This window comes from Macaca mulatta, chromosome 3 (assembly GCF_049350105.2).
Source record: "Macaca mulatta isolate MMU2019108-1 chromosome 3, T2T-MMU8v2.0, whole genome shotgun sequence".
Classification (NCBI taxonomy): domain Eukaryota; kingdom Metazoa; phylum Chordata; class Mammalia; order Primates; family Cercopithecidae; genus Macaca; species Macaca mulatta.
The window spans coordinates 106,067,063-106,086,141 of record NC_133408.1 but is presented as its reverse complement, the minus strand read 5'-3'; the positions used below and the strand labels follow the sequence as shown (position 1 = coordinate 106,086,141).

Here is a 19,079-nt window from a genome sequence, read left to right as displayed (position 1 = left end):
TTACCTGACTCACTACAGTAGCTTTCTAAAGGTTCTTTCCAACATTTCCCTCTTCTTCACTCAATTATTCCTCTAAAGCAATGCCAGAGAGATCTTACAAAGGCCACATCTGATCATGCCACTTCCCTTATTTGATGGCTTTCCTTTGCCAAAAGGCAAGTTTAAGCTCGTTAGGGTAGCTTACCAGTCTTTCATAATGGAATTTTAGGCTGACTCCCAGCCCACCCCTCTCCATTCCCTAGGAATCACCAGGACTGCAGTTATGTGTCTTCCCATGGGTCCCTCTGCCTGAAATGCTGTCCCCTGCCTTCTTCTATGACCATTAGTCATTCTTCAGGGTCAAGCTCAAAAGTCCCCATCTGATAACATGTGTCCCTTCCTCTATTGGCACAGTCACAGAATTAAGGCTAGGAAATACAATGCCTGCACAAGAGATAATTTCTTTAAAGAACCAACAGCTCAATGTTAACTCTACTATCATAATGTTTAGAAGACACAGCCAATTTCTTTCCCCTTCTGAAAGTCCTTGCACAATAATTTTCAACACATAGGAATGAGTGCTTGCTAATTGTGCCTACAGCTAGTTAATAGAAAATAGAAAAATAGAGTGCTTCCTGAGAAGCCTGCGATAATTATACATTTAACTTTTTAAATTTCAGAAACACCTTGGCAAAAGCACAGAGTGAAGCATTTCTCTAATGGCATGCGTTTATAATCACAGCATTTAGCAGTTAAGAAAATATTAGAAATGCCTACTGAGAAAGCTGTAATCCCCTTCAATTTGTAACAAGATGTACCAGCAACAAAGGCTTTATTCTATCAAATTTATGTCTTTCCCCACGCAGTAGTGCTGCAAATTAGCTCTCTCTTTGGCATCTATGTGGCATTCTAGAACTGGAAAAGTAATGAAGGTTAGTCAAAAAGATGACTCAATAGGTAACTTGGATTCTAACTCAAATTTTATCACGGTCTACTTAACTAGCTTTGGCCCAGGAATGGTGAATGAGGTCGATGAAGCATTTTAAAATCATAAAAGAAAGGAAATCTGTATGTAACTTCAGGGTTTGGTCATTATTGTTATAACAAGAAGAGGAAACTGCAGACCTAGGTTTACGTTAAGTAAACTGCAGTTTCCTCTGTCCATGCTGTGTGTCGGAACTGAGTTTCTATGAAGAGCAGACGACTGCAATTGTAAAGAAAGCGAGCACAGGAAAAATGAAAACGCTGCACCACCTTCATGAACACTGTGAGCTTAAGGGGTAAGCAAAGGTACAGGCACATCAAATGCCCCAGACATAAGATTGAAGTGAATTAGCAGGTGGTTTTTATTCCTAATAAATTCATTTAGAGGAGTGCTACATCAATATCAGTTTGGAGAGTTGAGAGATTCCACTGGTGTCATCCTGCAGAAGGGAGATGACAGAATGGCTTCGTTTATATTTATCACTAGAAAGAAAGATCCCTAATATTCCTTTCCTTATTTTAAGTTTCACAGGAACATCTATATAGAAAAAGTTGTAATTCCAATATTACATAGCATCTTTCGTCTCAGAAACAAAAACATTTCAGAGTTGTTAATGCACCCATTATATAACAGTCACGCAAGAAGTAAAAAATGTTAGTGTTCTATTTTACAAATGAAGTGAAGGTTTAAAGGTTACAGAGCATATAACCATAGCAAAGCTGCAAATCTTCAATCACTAAATTTCTGCCTCATGTTAAAAGCCTTCACAATTATCAGCCCCAAGTGTAGATTTCTATAGTTACAGATTTGAAGAGTATTATAATCTCATTGGCTGTGACTAATTATGATATTCTGGACTGAACTAAATATACAACAAAGACAACACACAGGTATCTTTTTAATAAGTGCAAAGTTGTTTTGTCATAAGCCTTAATCATAAGCCTAAAGCTTATGATTTCTAACTTTGGTGAAGTGGTACCCTACTGTTCTACTCTTTGATTTTTGAAAGATCTTACCATACCTGAAGTTGTTACTGGTTTACTGCACCTAATTTGCAATCAGTTGTAAGATACAGCATTCATTTTAAGAACTATAAGGAAAGAGAAATGCTTACAATTAAACTATGACATGTTTTCATATCATCGATTGTTAAGACTACTGCGGGGAAAATGTGCATCTTGAAATCAATAAAATATGGCATATGAAAACTGTTGCTCATCTAATTAAAATGAATCAAAAGGAAATTTTTTGAAAAATTTAAGCTGCACACTAGGATATTCAAATATCCTAAGGACACAGCAGAGGTTAGGAGTCAGTCTATGATACAGTCAAACTTCAGGGTGCTTTTAACAACTTGAAAAAGGTGCTAAATTTTTCAATAGTTCCAAGCAAAGTGAAGGTTGCCTGAGACCTACATCCACACTTAAAGTCAATAGTCACCTCTGAAACAGTTCAATCACAAGGCTTTGAAACTGCCTAATTATTCTCTTTCTTGAGACACCAACTCTTACAATTCGACGTCTCACTGTTAGAGAAGTGCTGTGTTATTAAATTAAGCAGCCAGCCAGCCTTGAGCATCTTACCTCCTCTCCTTCTCAGTAAAACCCTGCCATTTGTATTAATAGACTTGGAGCAGAAGCATGAAGCAATGTTTTCCCCCCTGGAAAGGGCTGAAATAAAATCTCAAGGAAAAATAAAAGTCAGAGAATGACACACGTATAAGCACAGAGGAATGTTCCCCTTCATGAGCAATCCTGGATAGTGCAGCACTGAGAGTGAAGTCTTACAACCAACAACAACCAAGTCAACAGATAACAATGTGTGGCACAAGAAAGTGGTCCCATTGTCTTCTCAGCATGACGGCAGCATTCTCAGTTCTAAGGCTCAATCTGAATAACTGCTTTCAGGAAGACCAAGCGGAACGTCCCTTTCCTCCAGTTTTAACTGTATTCAAACAATATAACTCTTGTTGGAACACAAGCCTTCATAAGATACTGGGAAAACTCCCTTCTGACCCTCCCACTTGGTGAGAGCATCTATAATCTGTTTTTGTGTTTTTATCTATTTCTAGTGACTTAGGACACATTCATTTGGCAACTAGATCCACCTCTGTACTAAACATAAAAATATGTTGAAATGTTTTTTCAAAATTCATATTCTACAAACTATACGATAAGGCAAAACTTCCAAAATCAAACTTGAAAGCCACCCAAGCAGGATCATAAACAGATAAGGATTCATATTTGCTTAAATGCATTCTCATATTTCTACATAATTTACTTATGAGAAGAGTCTCTTATAAATCCAGTGTCATAAGCCACTTGCTTAGAACTATGAGCGCCGTCATTTTTACTAAGGAGGATGCTCTTGGGGGGAAAAAAACCCCAAAACCTAAAGAATTTAAAATTAAATAGTCTTTCGTTCAAACATGCAATCAGGCAGAAACATTTTCCACCCCTTCAAACCTGCATCCCCAAGAGGCAAAAGGCTTACGTGTTCAGACTTCTCCTGTTCTTTTTTGTCCGTCTGCAAAAACTGATAGTTTTCTCTTGCCAGCTTCTGAACTAGTTCAATTCGTCCGATTTCATCTCTTTCTTGAAGCTTGCACATCACCCCTGCCTTAAGAGTTGGAGAAAAAGCGAAGATATACTTAAAACCACAGTCCCAGGACATGACACCACCGCAAAGTTCACCTTATGATAAGCTCATCTTTTCCACTGCCTGGATTAAATCATGGTCTTGGGAAAATATTTTGCCTTTCAAAAACTGAAGTTACATTATAATAATCTAGGAGCACCATGCCAAAAGACTTAAAGTTGAGTCTGCATATCACTCTACTTTAAGAGCAAACTGAATCATTTGCTACTAAGTGTGCGCCTGATAGGCTCCTGTTTGTTTGTTCCTGACAGCCTGTTTCCTGTTACATAAGCAAAGCCTAGCAAGAGGTTAAAAACTCATGGGAAAGTTAGCCAGGAACCACACTGGTGAAAGGGAGAAGTGATACAGAGCCCTAAAAATAACAGTATACAACACCCCAATTCTTTAGCCTCACAACAAATTATCCCATATGTAAATAAACCCTTAACAAGAAGATCACAAGATAAATTTTTTCACAATTGGAAAATTACTATGGGGCATCAGTAAAATACCACTAATAGTGCATAAAAGATGGTGAAATATTTTGCTAAAAATAAGGGATTGGAAAAAGAAAGCTCGAAATTTCCTTCCTTGGGGTTTGGAAATGATCCATAAAACATCATATTTTACATTAGGTCAAAGTGCCTAAATAATAATAGGAGGAGGGAGGTGAATCTAAGACTTTGAAATAGGAAAAAGAAAAAAGTTCATTCTAACACACTAATTATGAAGTGTTTCTGCTCAAATTCTTTCCAAAATGGTTCATACTGACATACCAAGACATGATCTAATAAAGAAATCCAAAGTTATACTTGGCAGGAGCAGTCAAAACTATGGAATCCGTTTTCCTCAACATAACCTACAGGATTTGAATATACTCCATAACATGACCAAATACAGCAAAGGGGCCGGCGAAGAATCCAAACTTCATGATCTTAATGGTTTGTGCTAAAGATACGCATGTTGTTGAGTGGGCAGCAGAGAAATGGAACCATCCCTGCAAAGCAATGACTAACTCTTTATTCCCAGGGGCTATGGTATCTCTTTAACTAGCAGTTTGTCCAACTAGGAAGGAAATAAACAAAAAATTTCTGAAGTGGCCCACATCACAGACTCCTAGAGGACAGCAACTGGAATTCCTCCACCAAAGTCAGAGATTTTTACAACATCCTCACAAGTGGCTTTTCAGTTCCTTTCTAAAGTTTCCTTGGACAGGGACCTAAGTTTATCTTAAGACAGTCTGTACTCTGTTGGATAGCCAGGATTGTTGGAAAGTCCCTTCTTCTTATCACACTAGACAAAACTGAAACCATTTAACTTCAATCCGTGAGGACTAGTTTTGCCTTTTAAAGCAATGGAAACTAGGCCTATTCTTTATACAATGTGACAATCTTTCAAATATTTAAATACAAACTATTGCGGGAAGTCAGGGACCCCGAACAGAGGGACCGACTGAAGCCGCGGCAGAAGAACATAAATTGTGAAGATTTCATGGACATCTATTAGTTCCCCAAATTAATACTTTTATAATTTCTTACACCTGTCTTTACTGTAATCTCTGAACATAAATTGTGAAGATTTCATGGACACCTATCACTTCCCCAATGAATATCCTTGTGATTTCCTATGCCTGTCTTTACTTTAATCTCTTAATCCCATCATCTTCTTTGTAAACTGAGGAGGATGAATGTCCCCTCAGGACCCTGTGATTGTATCAACTGCACAAATTGTTTGCAGAGCACTGGTGTTTGAACAACATGAAATCTGGGCATCGTGAAAAAAAAAAAAAAAGAACAGGATAACAGGGATGTTCAGGGAACAAGAGAGGTAACCGAACTGGCCGCTGGTGAGCCAGACAGAACAGAGCTATATTTCTCCTCTTTCATAAGCAAATAGGAGAAATATCGCTGAATTCTTTTTCTCAGCAATGAACATCCCGGAGAAAGACAATGCGCCTTGAAGGTAGGTTTATAGATGGCCCCTTTTTAAGGTGTCTTGTCTTTTATGGTTGAAGCCGAAGGGATGAAATCAGCCCTGGTCTCCCATAGTGCTCCCAGGCTTATTGGGATGAGGAAAATTCCCACCTAATAAATTGTGGTCAGACAGGTTATCTGCTCTCAAACCCTATTTCCTGATAAGATGTTATCAATGAAAATGCATGCCCCGAAACTTCATTAGCAATTTTAATTTCACCTCATCCAGTGGTCCTGTGATCTCACCCTGCCTCCATTTGCTTTGTGATATTTTATCACCTTGCAAAGTGTGTGATCTCTGTGACCCACACCCTATTCGTGCCCTCCCTCCCCTTTTGAAAATCACTAATAACAATTTGCTGGTTTTACAGCTCGGGGAACATCAAGGATCCTGCCGACATGTCATGTCTCCAGTGGACACCCAGCTTTAAATCTCTCTCTCTTGTGGTCTTTCCCTTTATTTCTCAACCCAGCCAAGACACTTAGGAAATAGAAAAGAACTCACGTTCAACATCGGGAGTGGGTTCTCCCGATAACAAACATTTATAATATTCTCATTTTAATATTCTCCAGATATATATCTGATGTGGTTTGGCAGTGTCCCCCTCCCAAATATCATCTTGAATTGTAGTTCCCATAATCCCCACATGCTGTGGGAGGAACCAGGAACAGGTAATTTAATCATAGGGGCAGGATTTTCCAGTGCTGTTCTCGTGGTAGTGAGTAAGTCCCATGAGGTCTGATGGTTTTATGAAGGGGATCTCCCCTGCACAAGCTCTCTTGCCTGCCACCATGTAAGACATGCCTTTGATCTTCCTTCGCCTTTTGCCATGATTGTAAGGCCTCCCCAGCCATGCTGAACTATGAGTCAATTAAACCTCTTTCCTTTATAAATTACCCAATCTCAGGTATGTCTTTATTAGCAGCAAGAGAGCAGACTAACACAATATCCCTAGTTCCCTAAATTATTTTATTCATTCATTCACTCAACAGAGTAAAGGATTTATTTGAGCCAGAACCTACTATAAGTCTGAGAATATGGTAGTGAACACACACAAAAAAACAAAGTTCTGGCTGGGCATGGTGGCTCATGCCTGTGATCCCAGCACTTTGGGAGGCTGAGGAGGGTGGATCACCTGAGGTCAGGAGTTCGAGAACAGCCTGGCCAACATGGTGAAACCCCATCTCTACTAAAAATTCAAAAAATTAGGCAGGCTTGGTGGTGTGCACCTGTAATCCCAGCTACTAGGGGGGCTGAGGCAGGAGAATTGCTTGAACCCAGAGGTAGAGGTTGCAGTGAGCCAAGATCACACCACTGCACTGGACGACAGAGCAAGAGTCTGTCTCAAAACAAAAACAAAAATAAAGTTCCTTACATCATGGAGCATACATTCATAATGTAACATACCAATAGGAAATATCACGTGGTAATATATGACAGAAAAAACAATGAAGTAGGGTAAGGGGACAGAGAAATAATTGAAGGCATTATTAAGATAAAAATGTCAAGGAAGGGTTTTCTAGTAAAATGACATCTGAATGGTAACCTAAAGGAAATGAGGAAGAGGTGATGTGCATATCCAGAAGGAAGTGTGTTTCGGGCAGAGGAACAGCAAGTACAAGGGACCTAATGCTCAAGTGTGTTGGCACGCTCAAGGATAGGCAGAGACAGCAGCAGGGCTAGAAGAGAGCTGTAAGCAGTAGACTGGTGGCACTGGTCGAGAGGTAATGCAGGAGCCCAACACACAATTTCCTTATAGGCTGTATAAGGAGTTTGGATTCTTTTTCTGAATAAGACAGAACTTTGGAAGGTTTTGAACAGAGAATTGGCAAAATATGATTGACATTGTAGCAGGATCATTGTGTGTCCTCGGTTGGACTGGGGGAACTAGTTGATGCTAAAAGACCAGTTAGGAGCCTGGTTTTCACATAAGACATGGCTTGGAACTTGTGCTAGTGGTGAAGATGGTACATGTGGTTCTAACCACTGGAGATATTTCAAAGGTAGAGCCAGCAGATTTTGCTGTTTGGGAGTCTCCAAAATATTTGGCCGGAGTAACTGGAAGGATGGAGTTGTCATGGGGGATGCAGGGGTTGGTCTGGGAAGGAAAATGGCTATTTGACATCCAAGTGGAATTGCTGGGTTGGAAGTCTGGAGGTTCAGGGGAAGTCCAGGCTGAAGATACGAATTCCAGAGTCATCGGAGTACAGATGGTATTCCTCTGGTTTTACCAATGGAATGGTGTAAATCCAGGAATGGTATAAATCCAGGAGTCTAGTGTTTCGATACTGGGAAGATGAGGAGTAATCAATCAGAAAAGGAGACTGAGGAGGAGTGGCTCCAAGAAGAGAATCTGGAGAGTAGTGAAGCTGTTTCAAGGAGGAAGGAATGAAAAACTCTATCAAATGTTGCTGAAACGTCAAACAAGATGGGCCCAAAATAACCGATGCTGAATTTGACAAAAGTAATTGGTAACTTTGAGTGGAGCAATTTCTGTTTGAACTGATAGCGACAAAAGCTTTATTAGCATGGGTTCAACAGTAAATAGGACACAATTCTTCCAAAGAGATTTGTGACAAGAAATGAGGCACTAGCTGAAAACCGTCCTTGAAGAGAGTTTCGCTTGCTTATTTGCTTTAACATGAGGGCTATTCCGGGATGTTTACCTTTATTAGAATTCCAGTAGAGAGCAAAATTTGATGATGCAGGAGGGAGAAGGGGGCATTTTCAAGAGTAAGGTTCTTGAGTAGGAAAGAGAAGATAAAGATCTACTCTCAGAAAGAAATATGAATATAAATATTTCATCCAGTGAAACAGGAGAGACAGTGAAATACAGGGGTAAATATGCAGGTACGCTGGCATATCTGGTGGTAGGGACATGCAGAAATTCCTTTCTGAAGGCTTTTATTTCCCAGAAAAATAAGAAGCAAGTTATTATCTGAAAAAAAGAAATTGTGGGGAGATGCTGCTGGAGGCATAAGAAAAGAAGGCACGTTAATAGTCATTTAGGTTACAAGCACTGGGAAACCATTGTGTAAAGGACCAGACAGTAAATATTCTAGGCTTTGTAGGTCATGGGGTCTCTGTTGCAACTGCCCAATTCTCCAAGAGATAATACATAAATGAATGAGCACAGCTACACTCCAATGACATTTTATTTATAAAAACAAGCAGTAGGCTGTGGTTTGTCAACTCCTGGCCTAAGAGAAGGGGAAACTGGGCAAGGGAAGTAGAATAAAGACTGCCAAGCACTACTAAAGGCCCACTTGATTTTATTTTTAGATCCTTTTATGCTCCTAGCCATCCTCCTTAGGGCAGATTTCTGTTTGTCAGGATTTTAATGCAGTCCATAATCTGAGACAATGGTAAATATATGGGCCTATCATTACGATGCTCTTTTAATCTACACTAAGGAGGGTAAAAAAGTTTCAATGGTATTATAAAATAACTATGAAGGCAGGGAAATTGGGGCAATTTCTACTTACAAATAAACATTCTTTAAATGTTTTGACACTTAAATACGTTACTATTATCTAAAAAATTCATGTACATCAGCCAGCGAGGATTTCTTCTCTCTCCTTCCATTTCACCTGCACAGTATTTACTATACTGCCCTGGCGGTGGAGGGAGGATGCTAACGACCCTCCAAAATGCCAACCTGGAAACCTGTTCTGTGATTTAATCAGTGGTGTGATGGATTTAGCCCTGATCTTGCTCTGCTCCCCAGTATGGCCCTCCCATACGAAAGACAGCATGTGGTGAATGGAGACCCAGGCAGTGGTGGGACACAGTTGAGAGTACTGAACAGCTATAACTAACTCATCACCACGGGGAGCCTGTTCCCTCCTTTCACCAGCACTGGCTCCAAAGCAACTCAGTTAAGCTCCCACAGACTCAATCTGGAGACAAAGTCTATCCTTCTAGCTGTAGGTCCCAAGTACAGTGTTTTGTTTTGTTTTTTTAAATCAGCTGATTACAGCATCATCAATAAAAGGCTGAAATTAAATAGAGGAAATTTAAGAGGTCTTCACTATTTTTTGGATTTCTGTATGAACATGATTTTTCAAGGAACTCTAAACATTTTTCACATATGATTAGAATCCTAAATATAAACTTTTCTCTCAGCCAAGTGCAGTGGCACATGCTTATAATCCCTGTGTTTTGGGAGGCCAAAGCGGGAGGATTGCTTGAGCCCAGGAGTTAGAGGCTGCAGTGAGCTATGATCACACCAATGCACTCCAGCCTGGGCAAAAGAGTGAGACTCTGTCTCTCTCTAAAAATAGTAATAATATGTAAATAAAATGAACTTTCCTTTCAGGAGGAAACATTTTCATACAACCAGATACTTGGGCCCACGAAGCAAATATGTACTTTAAAGGCAAAATGCTCTTACTTTTTAAAATGGGCTTCAGACTAACTTATTTCTTTAATTCCACATCTTATAATTAAGAATATTGCTGTTTTGATTTTCTGGTTTCCAAATAACTTCTAGATGCAGTTTCACAAGGTAATCAATTCTATAGCATTCCTTACATAACAACTATCAAAAAAGACTTTCAAGGAGGTTATGAATGCTTCTTCATTCACCGGAAGACTTTAAGCCCACGTATCCCAGATGATTTATAAGGCAGTGCTATGTGGAAGCATCATGCCAAACTAGATGTTCCTCAGGGTCCCTTTCAGAGCTCTATAATTTAGTGATTTAATTCAAGAAATCCATGAATTTATTAATATATTGTGGGAGCTTTGTTATGGCAGGAGAAGCAAGATAACTAACGGTCCTTGATCTAAACTTTCACATCCCTGGTCTATTGAATTTCTCTATGTAAAATTAATTATAAACAATTTACCTAACACTGCTAAGCCAGAAAAAAAATAAAAGATTAATGTATAACTGTCAGAAGAGTTATTTAAGAGCTTTATTTCAAGGTCTGTTTTGAAAAAAGTCTCCATAATGTATAATTAAAGCTATTCATAGGATTTTCAGTCTTTGAGAAGAGAAATGTTACGAATGTAAATGAAAAGCCTGTTTCCTTTATAAATGAAGTCATAAAAATGTTGGGTCCATCCCCTCAATGGCAGAATGAAGCGTGGACAAGATTCCCGTGGGAAAAGTCACATGGATGATAAATGAGCGTCTTACTGGGACAAAAGCACAGTTCTTTATATTAAAACATTCTCTGCATTATCTTAACTTTAACAACCACTTTTTCTAAAACACCTGGGTAAAACATCGTGCAAAAATTGCTTATCAAGGTCAGGGAAACCAGAAAGAAAGAGTCCACCTTTCATGAAAGCACTTCTGCAATAATAGAATGCTATTCAGTTCAAATTCAGGGTGTTCAGATAAATTCTTATTGATTACTACATAATATCTTAATTTCATTAAAAATTAAGCCTAGAAGTTCATATAATTTTTTTGCATTTTAAACAGAAATATAAATGACAGAATAAAACACTGATGAGCTTAGGTGATATATTATTCTATTGTATTCATCTTATTTTCTTTATTTCTTTTCTTTTTCTTTTTTTTTTTTTTGAGATGGAGTCTCACTCTGTCGCCCAGGCTGGAATGTAGTGGCGCAATCTCCACTCATTGCAAGCTCCATCTCCCAGGTTCATGCCATCCTCCTGCCTCAGCCTCCCGAGTAGCTGGGACTCCAGGCGCCCACCACCATGCCTGGCTAATTTTTTTGTATTTTTAGTAGAGACGGGGTTTCACAGTGTTTGCCAGGATGGTCTCGATCTCCTGACCTTGCGATCCACCTGCCTCTGCCTCCCAAAGTGCTGGGATTACAGGCGTGAGCCACCGTGCTCGGCCATATGCACCTTATTTGCAAAACAGAAAATATTAAGAATTCTTTTCCAGGAAAATTCAGAAGACAGTTCATAGTCAAAAAATAGTAATTTTAGGGCTACAAATATTCATTTTCTCAAATTTCTTCAGAGAAAAAAGTTAGACTATGAGAAAGCTCTCCCTGTTACGGATAGAAGAATATGCCCCTTGAGAATTGGGAAAAGAACTACGAAGCATCCACAGTGAGAAATGTACCTAACTGAAAGTGTGATGGTCAAGGCAGGTGAGGAATCCCTAGGGAGTCACTGGTATGGGCCTCAAACACCATGCTGGGGCATGATGGAGATTTAGAAATCATTTCATAATTCCTAGCCCTTCACTGTCCAGGCAAGGCAATGGACATTCAGTTTCTCTGGCCCTACTCCTTTGTGGAATTCCTTGTGTTAAAACATCACCTTTGTATAGAATGGACAGACCCATCCTATAGAAATACTGTGTAATGCTGCATCCTGCCAGAGCATGCTGAGAGCCAGGAATAAGACAGAAACCACACTAACGTGAAATTTATGCTGTTCTTCCCCTCAAGTACTTTCTTAATCTTTCATATTTAGAAAATTATCCCTTCTGATTAAAATCAAAATATAGCGTTATAAATTTATATAATATATAGTATTATAAATTTAGATAATTGATAAAGTAAGGGGTTCATTCCTTTCACATACTTGATTCCTTTAACGTTCAGACTCAAGTAGGGAGGCCACCAATATTTTCTCTTATTTTGACCTAAGAGAAATTACAGCTCAGACTTGTGTATACATTCTTAACCACACTGGTAAGCAGGGTAGCAAAGTTTAAAAAATAATTAAAAAGTTAAAAAAGAGAATAAGCAAACTCAAATAATATCAAACATAAAAGATTTAACAGGATAATAAATTTTCTTTGACAGTCTTAAATAAGTTCTTTAGTATACATATTTTTAAAAGTTATAGTCTACTGATAAATTAGTTACCAAATATTTAGCAGTTAATTTGTATAATTAATTATCACTTAATAATAGAATGATTGATTCAAATGGAGGATAGGAGACAATGAAAACAGTCACTGAATCCAGTGGTCAATGGCTAATGGAACAAAGCAAGAATTTCCAAAGTTCAACACAAGGCCAAGTGTGGTGGCTGACGTCTGTAATCTCAGTACCTTGGGAGGCTGAGGTGGGCAGACTGCTTGAGCCCAGGAGTTTGAGGTCAGCCTGGGCAACATAGCAAAACCCTGTCTTTACAAAAAATACAAAAAATTAGCCAGATGTAGTGGTGTGCACCTGTCGTTCCAGCTACTCAAGAGGCTGAGGTGGGAGGATCACTTGAGCCCAGGAGGTTGAGGCTGCAGTGAGCCGTGATCATGCCACTGCACTCCAGCCTGGGTGACAGAGTGAGACCTTGTCTCAATCAATCATCAATCAATTAATAACTAATTAAAGATCTCACTAGAATTCTTAAAAGCTAGAACCAGGCAAATTTTCAGTACATTTTGACAAAGATTCTTAAATCCTTTTATCCTATAATAGAGTGAAGGGACTAGAATATTTTGTGTCTGTGAAGATACCATCTGGCAGAGAGTAATGCTGCAACTTGGCCCAGTTAGATACTTTAAATATTCCAACCAAAGGTACAAGAACTTCCAACCAAAAAGCAATGAGATAGTTGGTCCGAGTGACAATAACTGACAGAGGCTGACTTTGTTGGGTGCTTACTGTGTGTCAGGCGCTGTTCTAACTGCTTCACATGTAGTCGTTCAATCTTCAGCACAATCTAACAATTATTTCCATTTTACAGAGGTTAGAAAGGCAGTTTGCACAGCTGTTTAAAGCAAAGGACATCAGAACCAGACTGCCCTGGTTTGAGACCTGACCCCATCCCTTACTGGCACATCTATAAAGTGGTGGTAATTAAACTACCTATCCTGGAGGGTTTGCTGTGAGGTATAAATACATTAATAAAAACAAAGAGCCTTAGAGGGTCTAATATATACGAAGTGCTGCCCAAATGTTATTATTAAGTGTAATAATACTGCTCCCAGTATTATTACAGAAAAGGAGGATAGGAGCACAAGAAAGTTAACTCGCCCAAGGTTTTTTTGTTTTTTGGTTTTTTTTTTGAGATGGAGTCTCGCCCTGTCACCCAGGCTGGAGGGCAATGGCACAATTTCGGCTCACTGAAACCTCCGCCTCCCGGATTCAAATGATTCTCCTGCTTCAGTCTCCCTAGTAACTGGGATTATAGGTGCCTGCTACCATGCCCAGGTAATTTTTTTTTTTTTTTTTTTTTTTTAGTAGAGACAGGGTTTCATCATGTTGTACAGGCTAGTCTCAAACTCCTGACTTCATGATCCATCCGCCTTGGCCTCCCAAAGTGCTGGGATTACAGGTGTGAGCCACCGCGCCTGTTACTCCCCCAAGGTTACCGTGCCAGAGTCAGGAAAAGAACCCAGGCAGTGTGGCCCCAGAGGCAGCGCCCCTCGTCTTTACAGTATGCTGCCCAACATTTATTGAAACTCTCCTATGTGCCAGGATTGCCGGAAGCCCTTTATGTTGCTTCATTTCAACCTCATGAGATGCTTATAATATCTCCATTTTGCAGAGATGAAAACCATGCATGCTAGGTACTGCCTAGCATAGTGGGGACACCATGGGGACAAAGACTTAGGTGCCCTACAGGATCTTCCAGGTTTACAGCCACTAAGGAACATCCCTTAAGGAAGAAAGGCTGGGATGTCAACCCAACTCTAAATGCTCTCTTCACTCCACCCACATGTGACAGCATTAAAACAGGGAGTTTCCTAAGCAGAAAAGGTATTTTTAGTAAGAAAAAAGCAGCCAACATATGAGAGATCTCTGGTAGATGGGAAGCCTGTGTACAACAAGGCCAAGTCTCTCTGGGCTTAGTGACCATCTTAACCCTCTATAGACCCCAAGTTTTCAGCAGCCTAGAGGTACATTTCCCACGGTAACATATTTCATCATGTATGGGGAAGAAGGAATCAGAATCCACTTAACTTGCTTAAAATATGCTCTGGAATGAAGATTGAAGTAATTTGAAATACTGTGAAGGGCCTGGCAAATAGGTGCTCAAGCCATTATATGTATATACATCAAATAAATTGTACATATAAATTACACACATATGTACACACCAATAAGCATACATTTTTATTTCTAATTCTGCGTACATATCTGATGGCAAAATTCTAAGTTTTCTTTAAGTTCACCTCGCATGATTTGAACTACTTATTCCATCCAGGGAATTTCTATAGATGGGCCTGTAGAATTAAACCAATAAAACTGGTGTTTCCACTATGGTAGCAGATCAAGTTTTCTTACATACCACCAGAGGAGGTGACAACTGCCTGCCTTCCTACCCAGCTGGGCCTATAACACTTATAATGATGTCATGCTGCCCAGTGAACTTAATTCAACTTTCAAACCTACGTAGACTCTGTTCCTGATCTAATTATCAATCTACTGGTTTCATGATTTCATCCCTCTGTATGTCCTGTAGATATAGTTACATAACCATTGCTGAATAAAAATCACAAAATCCTGAACAGTAAGGTCTGTGTATCCTTTTGAGAAATAAAATTGCATTCAAACAGACATTTACCCATAGAATAAGTTCAGAACAAATAAAGAATAACAATATTTTAAATTTAGAAACCCTTGTCCCACTAGTAATTTAAGAATTTAAGAAATCTTGGAGAAAGTGGTAAATACACTGAGCTGGGGAATCCCTGCACAGGTTTGCTTGGAAGCCTTCAGTATAATTTTAATATGAACTTGAGGACTGCTGCATGTTTAATATTACCACAGCAAAACAATGTGACTTTGTTAAAACATTAGTGTCCAGGCAACCTTTATTGAAAAAGTTAATGTGATACGTCTGACCAGAATCAACAGATTTGTAACCTTAAAGGTGAAGTGAGATGAGTCAACTAGGCTGAGTCGGAATTTTTAAATGCTCCACTATTGTGTAAGGTCAACAGCTGGCAGCACTAGGGTGTCCAAAGTTTTTATGGTGCAATAGTATTTGGAGGTATACTACCTAAAGCATATTCATGCCATGATTTAGCTACTGGGAGGTGGCACAGAACCTTTGGCAGGCCGGTGCTCTCAGCTGGCTCATTCTCCACTGCCTGCTTCAGGGGAACGTCTGCCTTTCACTCGTTTCCGTTGCTTTCTCTGGGAAGTGAAGTGTGTCTATCCGACCCTCTCCCATGAATCAAATTATAAATATAATTACCAGTTTAGGACCCTTAGTGTGGAATACCTTTATATCAAAACTGAGCACTTTATTCCCAGTGGCTATTTACAAAACATAAAAGGTAAAACCTATATCAGTTTTGAACACCTGCACTGTCTCACCACCCTCAGCACACGTGGGTATGATGAGGGGCTGTCACAGAATTGATCATACCTGAGAATCTGGAACACTTTCGGCTTCTGTTACAGCTACATGTTTATCATTGTTTTCTTCATCTTGTTCAATTGCTTAAAAAAAAAAAAGAACACTATTAAACAAATATATTATCAAAGAAAAAATGCTTCAGATAATTTCCTTTCAGATCGCAATTTAGCGGGAAAAAATGTTAGATTCACAAAATGTAAATAATGGCATTATTTTTTGTTAATCAAATGTGAAGTTAGCTAATAGCACTGGGTACTTCTCATGCATATTATCACATGCATTAAATCAATGGCAGTGAGAAAATTCAATCTTAATTCTGTTCTTCACCTAAACCCATCCAGACATCATCGTATCAGTATTGTGCTTTACCAAAAGGGCAGTTGGGCGTATAAGATGAAGATTTCTATTCATTTCATGTGAGAACAGCCATATATATTTTTTAATGTGGCTTTCTGGCTGGCAGTTTAAATGTCATATAATAAAGGAAGCACAGTATTTTATATCTGGGTTGCTCAATGCATTGTTACCACAAAATTCCATACTGTGGAGTCCTGAATCCTTCTCTCCCTTCCCAGCATCTCCCTATCCAAGCCCTTATCGCCCTTTCTTCATTGGTACAGTGACCTCTTACACAAAGCCCCTGACTCCAGCCTCTCACTAATCCAATCCAGCTTGGGCACAATGCTAAAATAATTAGTCTCAAAAAATATAAAAACAACAAGTGCCAGACTTTGGCTTATGTATTGCTTATCTCATGGCGTCTGAACTTCTCCTGCTCATCACTGAAGGGCTTCTCTGAACTCTCTAGCTTCCTCCAAATGTCCAATTTCACACTGACATTCAACACCAAAATGTATTTTACATAACTGATCCACGCATAATGACTGGATTACTTTTCTCTTTAGATAATTTGTTCTTCCGTTTTAACAAATATTTATGGAGTAGCTATTATGTCCATAACAGGAGATGTGACATTCAACAAGCCTGGAGAGAGTAGAGACCACGATAAATTCAGATCTAAGCATAAGAACATGGGGAACCACAAAAGAATTTTAAATTGGGAAGTGCATGATTTGATGTATATTTTCAAAAGTTCTTTTTTGCTTCTTTGTGGAGAACAGACTTGAGAGAAACAAGAGCAGAAGCAGGGAGACATTAGTTGCTATAATGTTGCCTGCAGATGACAATGACTCAGATCAGGGAAGTGGCAATGAGCAGGAAAAACGTGGAACACTGGAGCTGTATTTTTTTAGACAAAATGGACACAACTTGCCAATGAATTGAATATGGAAGGAGAAAAAAGAGGATATGAAGGAGAAGCAATCAAGGATTACTCCTAATTAGTTATTCCTTGTATCCACCATGCCATTTATCCTTTTCGCCCTTTCCATCAAAAGTAGGCCAAAGCATACCAACCTAGCTGACAGTGAGGTCACCCACTGTACTTTTTGACTCAGTTTGCATTATTCTGTGGCTTTTTTTTTTTTTTTTTTTTTGAGACAAAGTCTTTACTCTTTTTGCCCAGGCTGTAGTGTGGTGGCACAATCTTGGCTCACTGCAATCTCCACCTCACGATTCTCCTGCCTCACTCAGCCTCCCAAGTAGCTGGGATTACAGGCGTGCACTACCATACTCAGCTAATTTTTGTATTTTTAATAGAGACGGGGTTTCACCATGTTGGCCAGGCTGGTCTCAAATTCCTGACCTCAAGTGATTTGCCCACCTCGGCCTCCCAAAGTGCTAGGATTATAGGCGTGAGCCGCCTCGCTCGGCCTGTGTACTTTCAAATATTGTGCTCTCTGCTCTGTATTTTTTAAAATATCATTTCATGTACCTTTTGCTTTTGTATGCCATTCATGCCTGCTGTGTGGTGCCCACCACGGAGCCTACCTATAATGCTGTGCATACAGTAGGGCTCTGCAAATGCTAACCGGCATGAACAATGTATCCCCAAGTGATCAAAACGGCACTGCTTGACTATGCCTACTTATATAATAAGCTACTTCTTTTGTAACTATTTATGAAAGAAGAAAAGAGAGAAATTCTTCTGTTCACTCTTTGGATAACTAGGATAACTCTGACCAGCTGAGCATCTAAAAGCAAGGTAGGAAGAGGTGAAGTGGGTAGACGCTTTTCTTCTAATTTTCAGAGAAAAGTTCCATTCATGCCTGTTCAAAGGGGGTTCCCTGTTGCTACTGTTACCCAGCTAGAAGGAAACTTAAGAACAAAGAAAAACATTCGTGTTTTCTTTGAAAAACTAGAGGTAAGACTATAAAGGGAAAAATAAAACATAGAATAACATCCTAAATTCCACTTAAAAAATGCAATAGGTTACAGAAGTAAGGAACTCTACTTAACAATTGAAATAATAGAAGAAGCCTTTCCTCATCCTGGAATGCAGAGTAATTTTCTTGGAGGGCAAGCTGATCATATACTAATGCGAAATAACTTCACATGAAAAGCAACCATACTTTGGCACTTCATTTGTGCTTTATTTGAATTTTTGCTCTTTAAAGTTCTAATTTCAATGAAAATGAAGAAAATTAAATTTCAGAATATTTTAGCCTACTGAATTCATGTTTTTGGTTTTAAAACAACAATGCTCTAGGGTATAGGCATTTCTTATTCTTACCTTATTATACTAGAACATAGAACATGCAGGACACTAAATCATAATTTCAGATTGAGAGTTAACACATTGTTTTTGAGGCAGGGTCTCCCTCTGTTGCCCAGGCTGGAGTATGGTTGCACCATCATGCCTCACTGCAGCCTGGACTTCTTGGGCTCAATTGATCCTCCTGTCTCGGCCTCCCAAAATGCTGAAATTACAGCTATGAGCCACTTCACTTGACCTCACACTACTTTTTAAGTTTTAGGAATAATCCTTAATACATATAGATAGAACTAAAGGAGGAATAGATGAACATAAAAACAAACCTAGGATAAAGTGTCAGTCCTGTATTTATTTCTAGCTTATCCCCAAAAATGCTACATTTATTGTCACATCTTCAAAGACCTCAAAATCAGTTGCCTAGCATTATGCCGAAACTAACACGGTGAGAATTAGAAACAAAAGCAAGTTAAGGGACTTGGCAAAGCTAACTTTGCAAGCTAAATCTGCATAATGGACAAACTCTCAAAGTTCTGCTGGACTCAACCTCAACCCCCTAAAGACAAAGAGAAGACAGCATAAATAACATTATTTTCTTGGAAATATGAACAATTACACTTCTAAGAATGCATCTTGGGA

General features: G+C 39.1%; 1 protein-coding gene across 1 annotated transcript in view; it reads right to left on the bottom strand.

Moving 5' to 3' along the window:
• The window catches only part of RAPGEF5 (Rap guanine nucleotide exchange factor 5), a 243,076-nt gene that overhangs the window by 99,194 nt on the left and 124,803 nt on the right, over positions 1-19,079 (bottom strand). Inside the window, 2 exon segments of the mRNA NM_001194158.3 lie at positions 3,458-3,583; positions 15,839-15,912. Of these exon segments, the coding sequence (NP_001181087.1) occupies positions 3,458-3,583; positions 15,839-15,912 (200 nt within the window).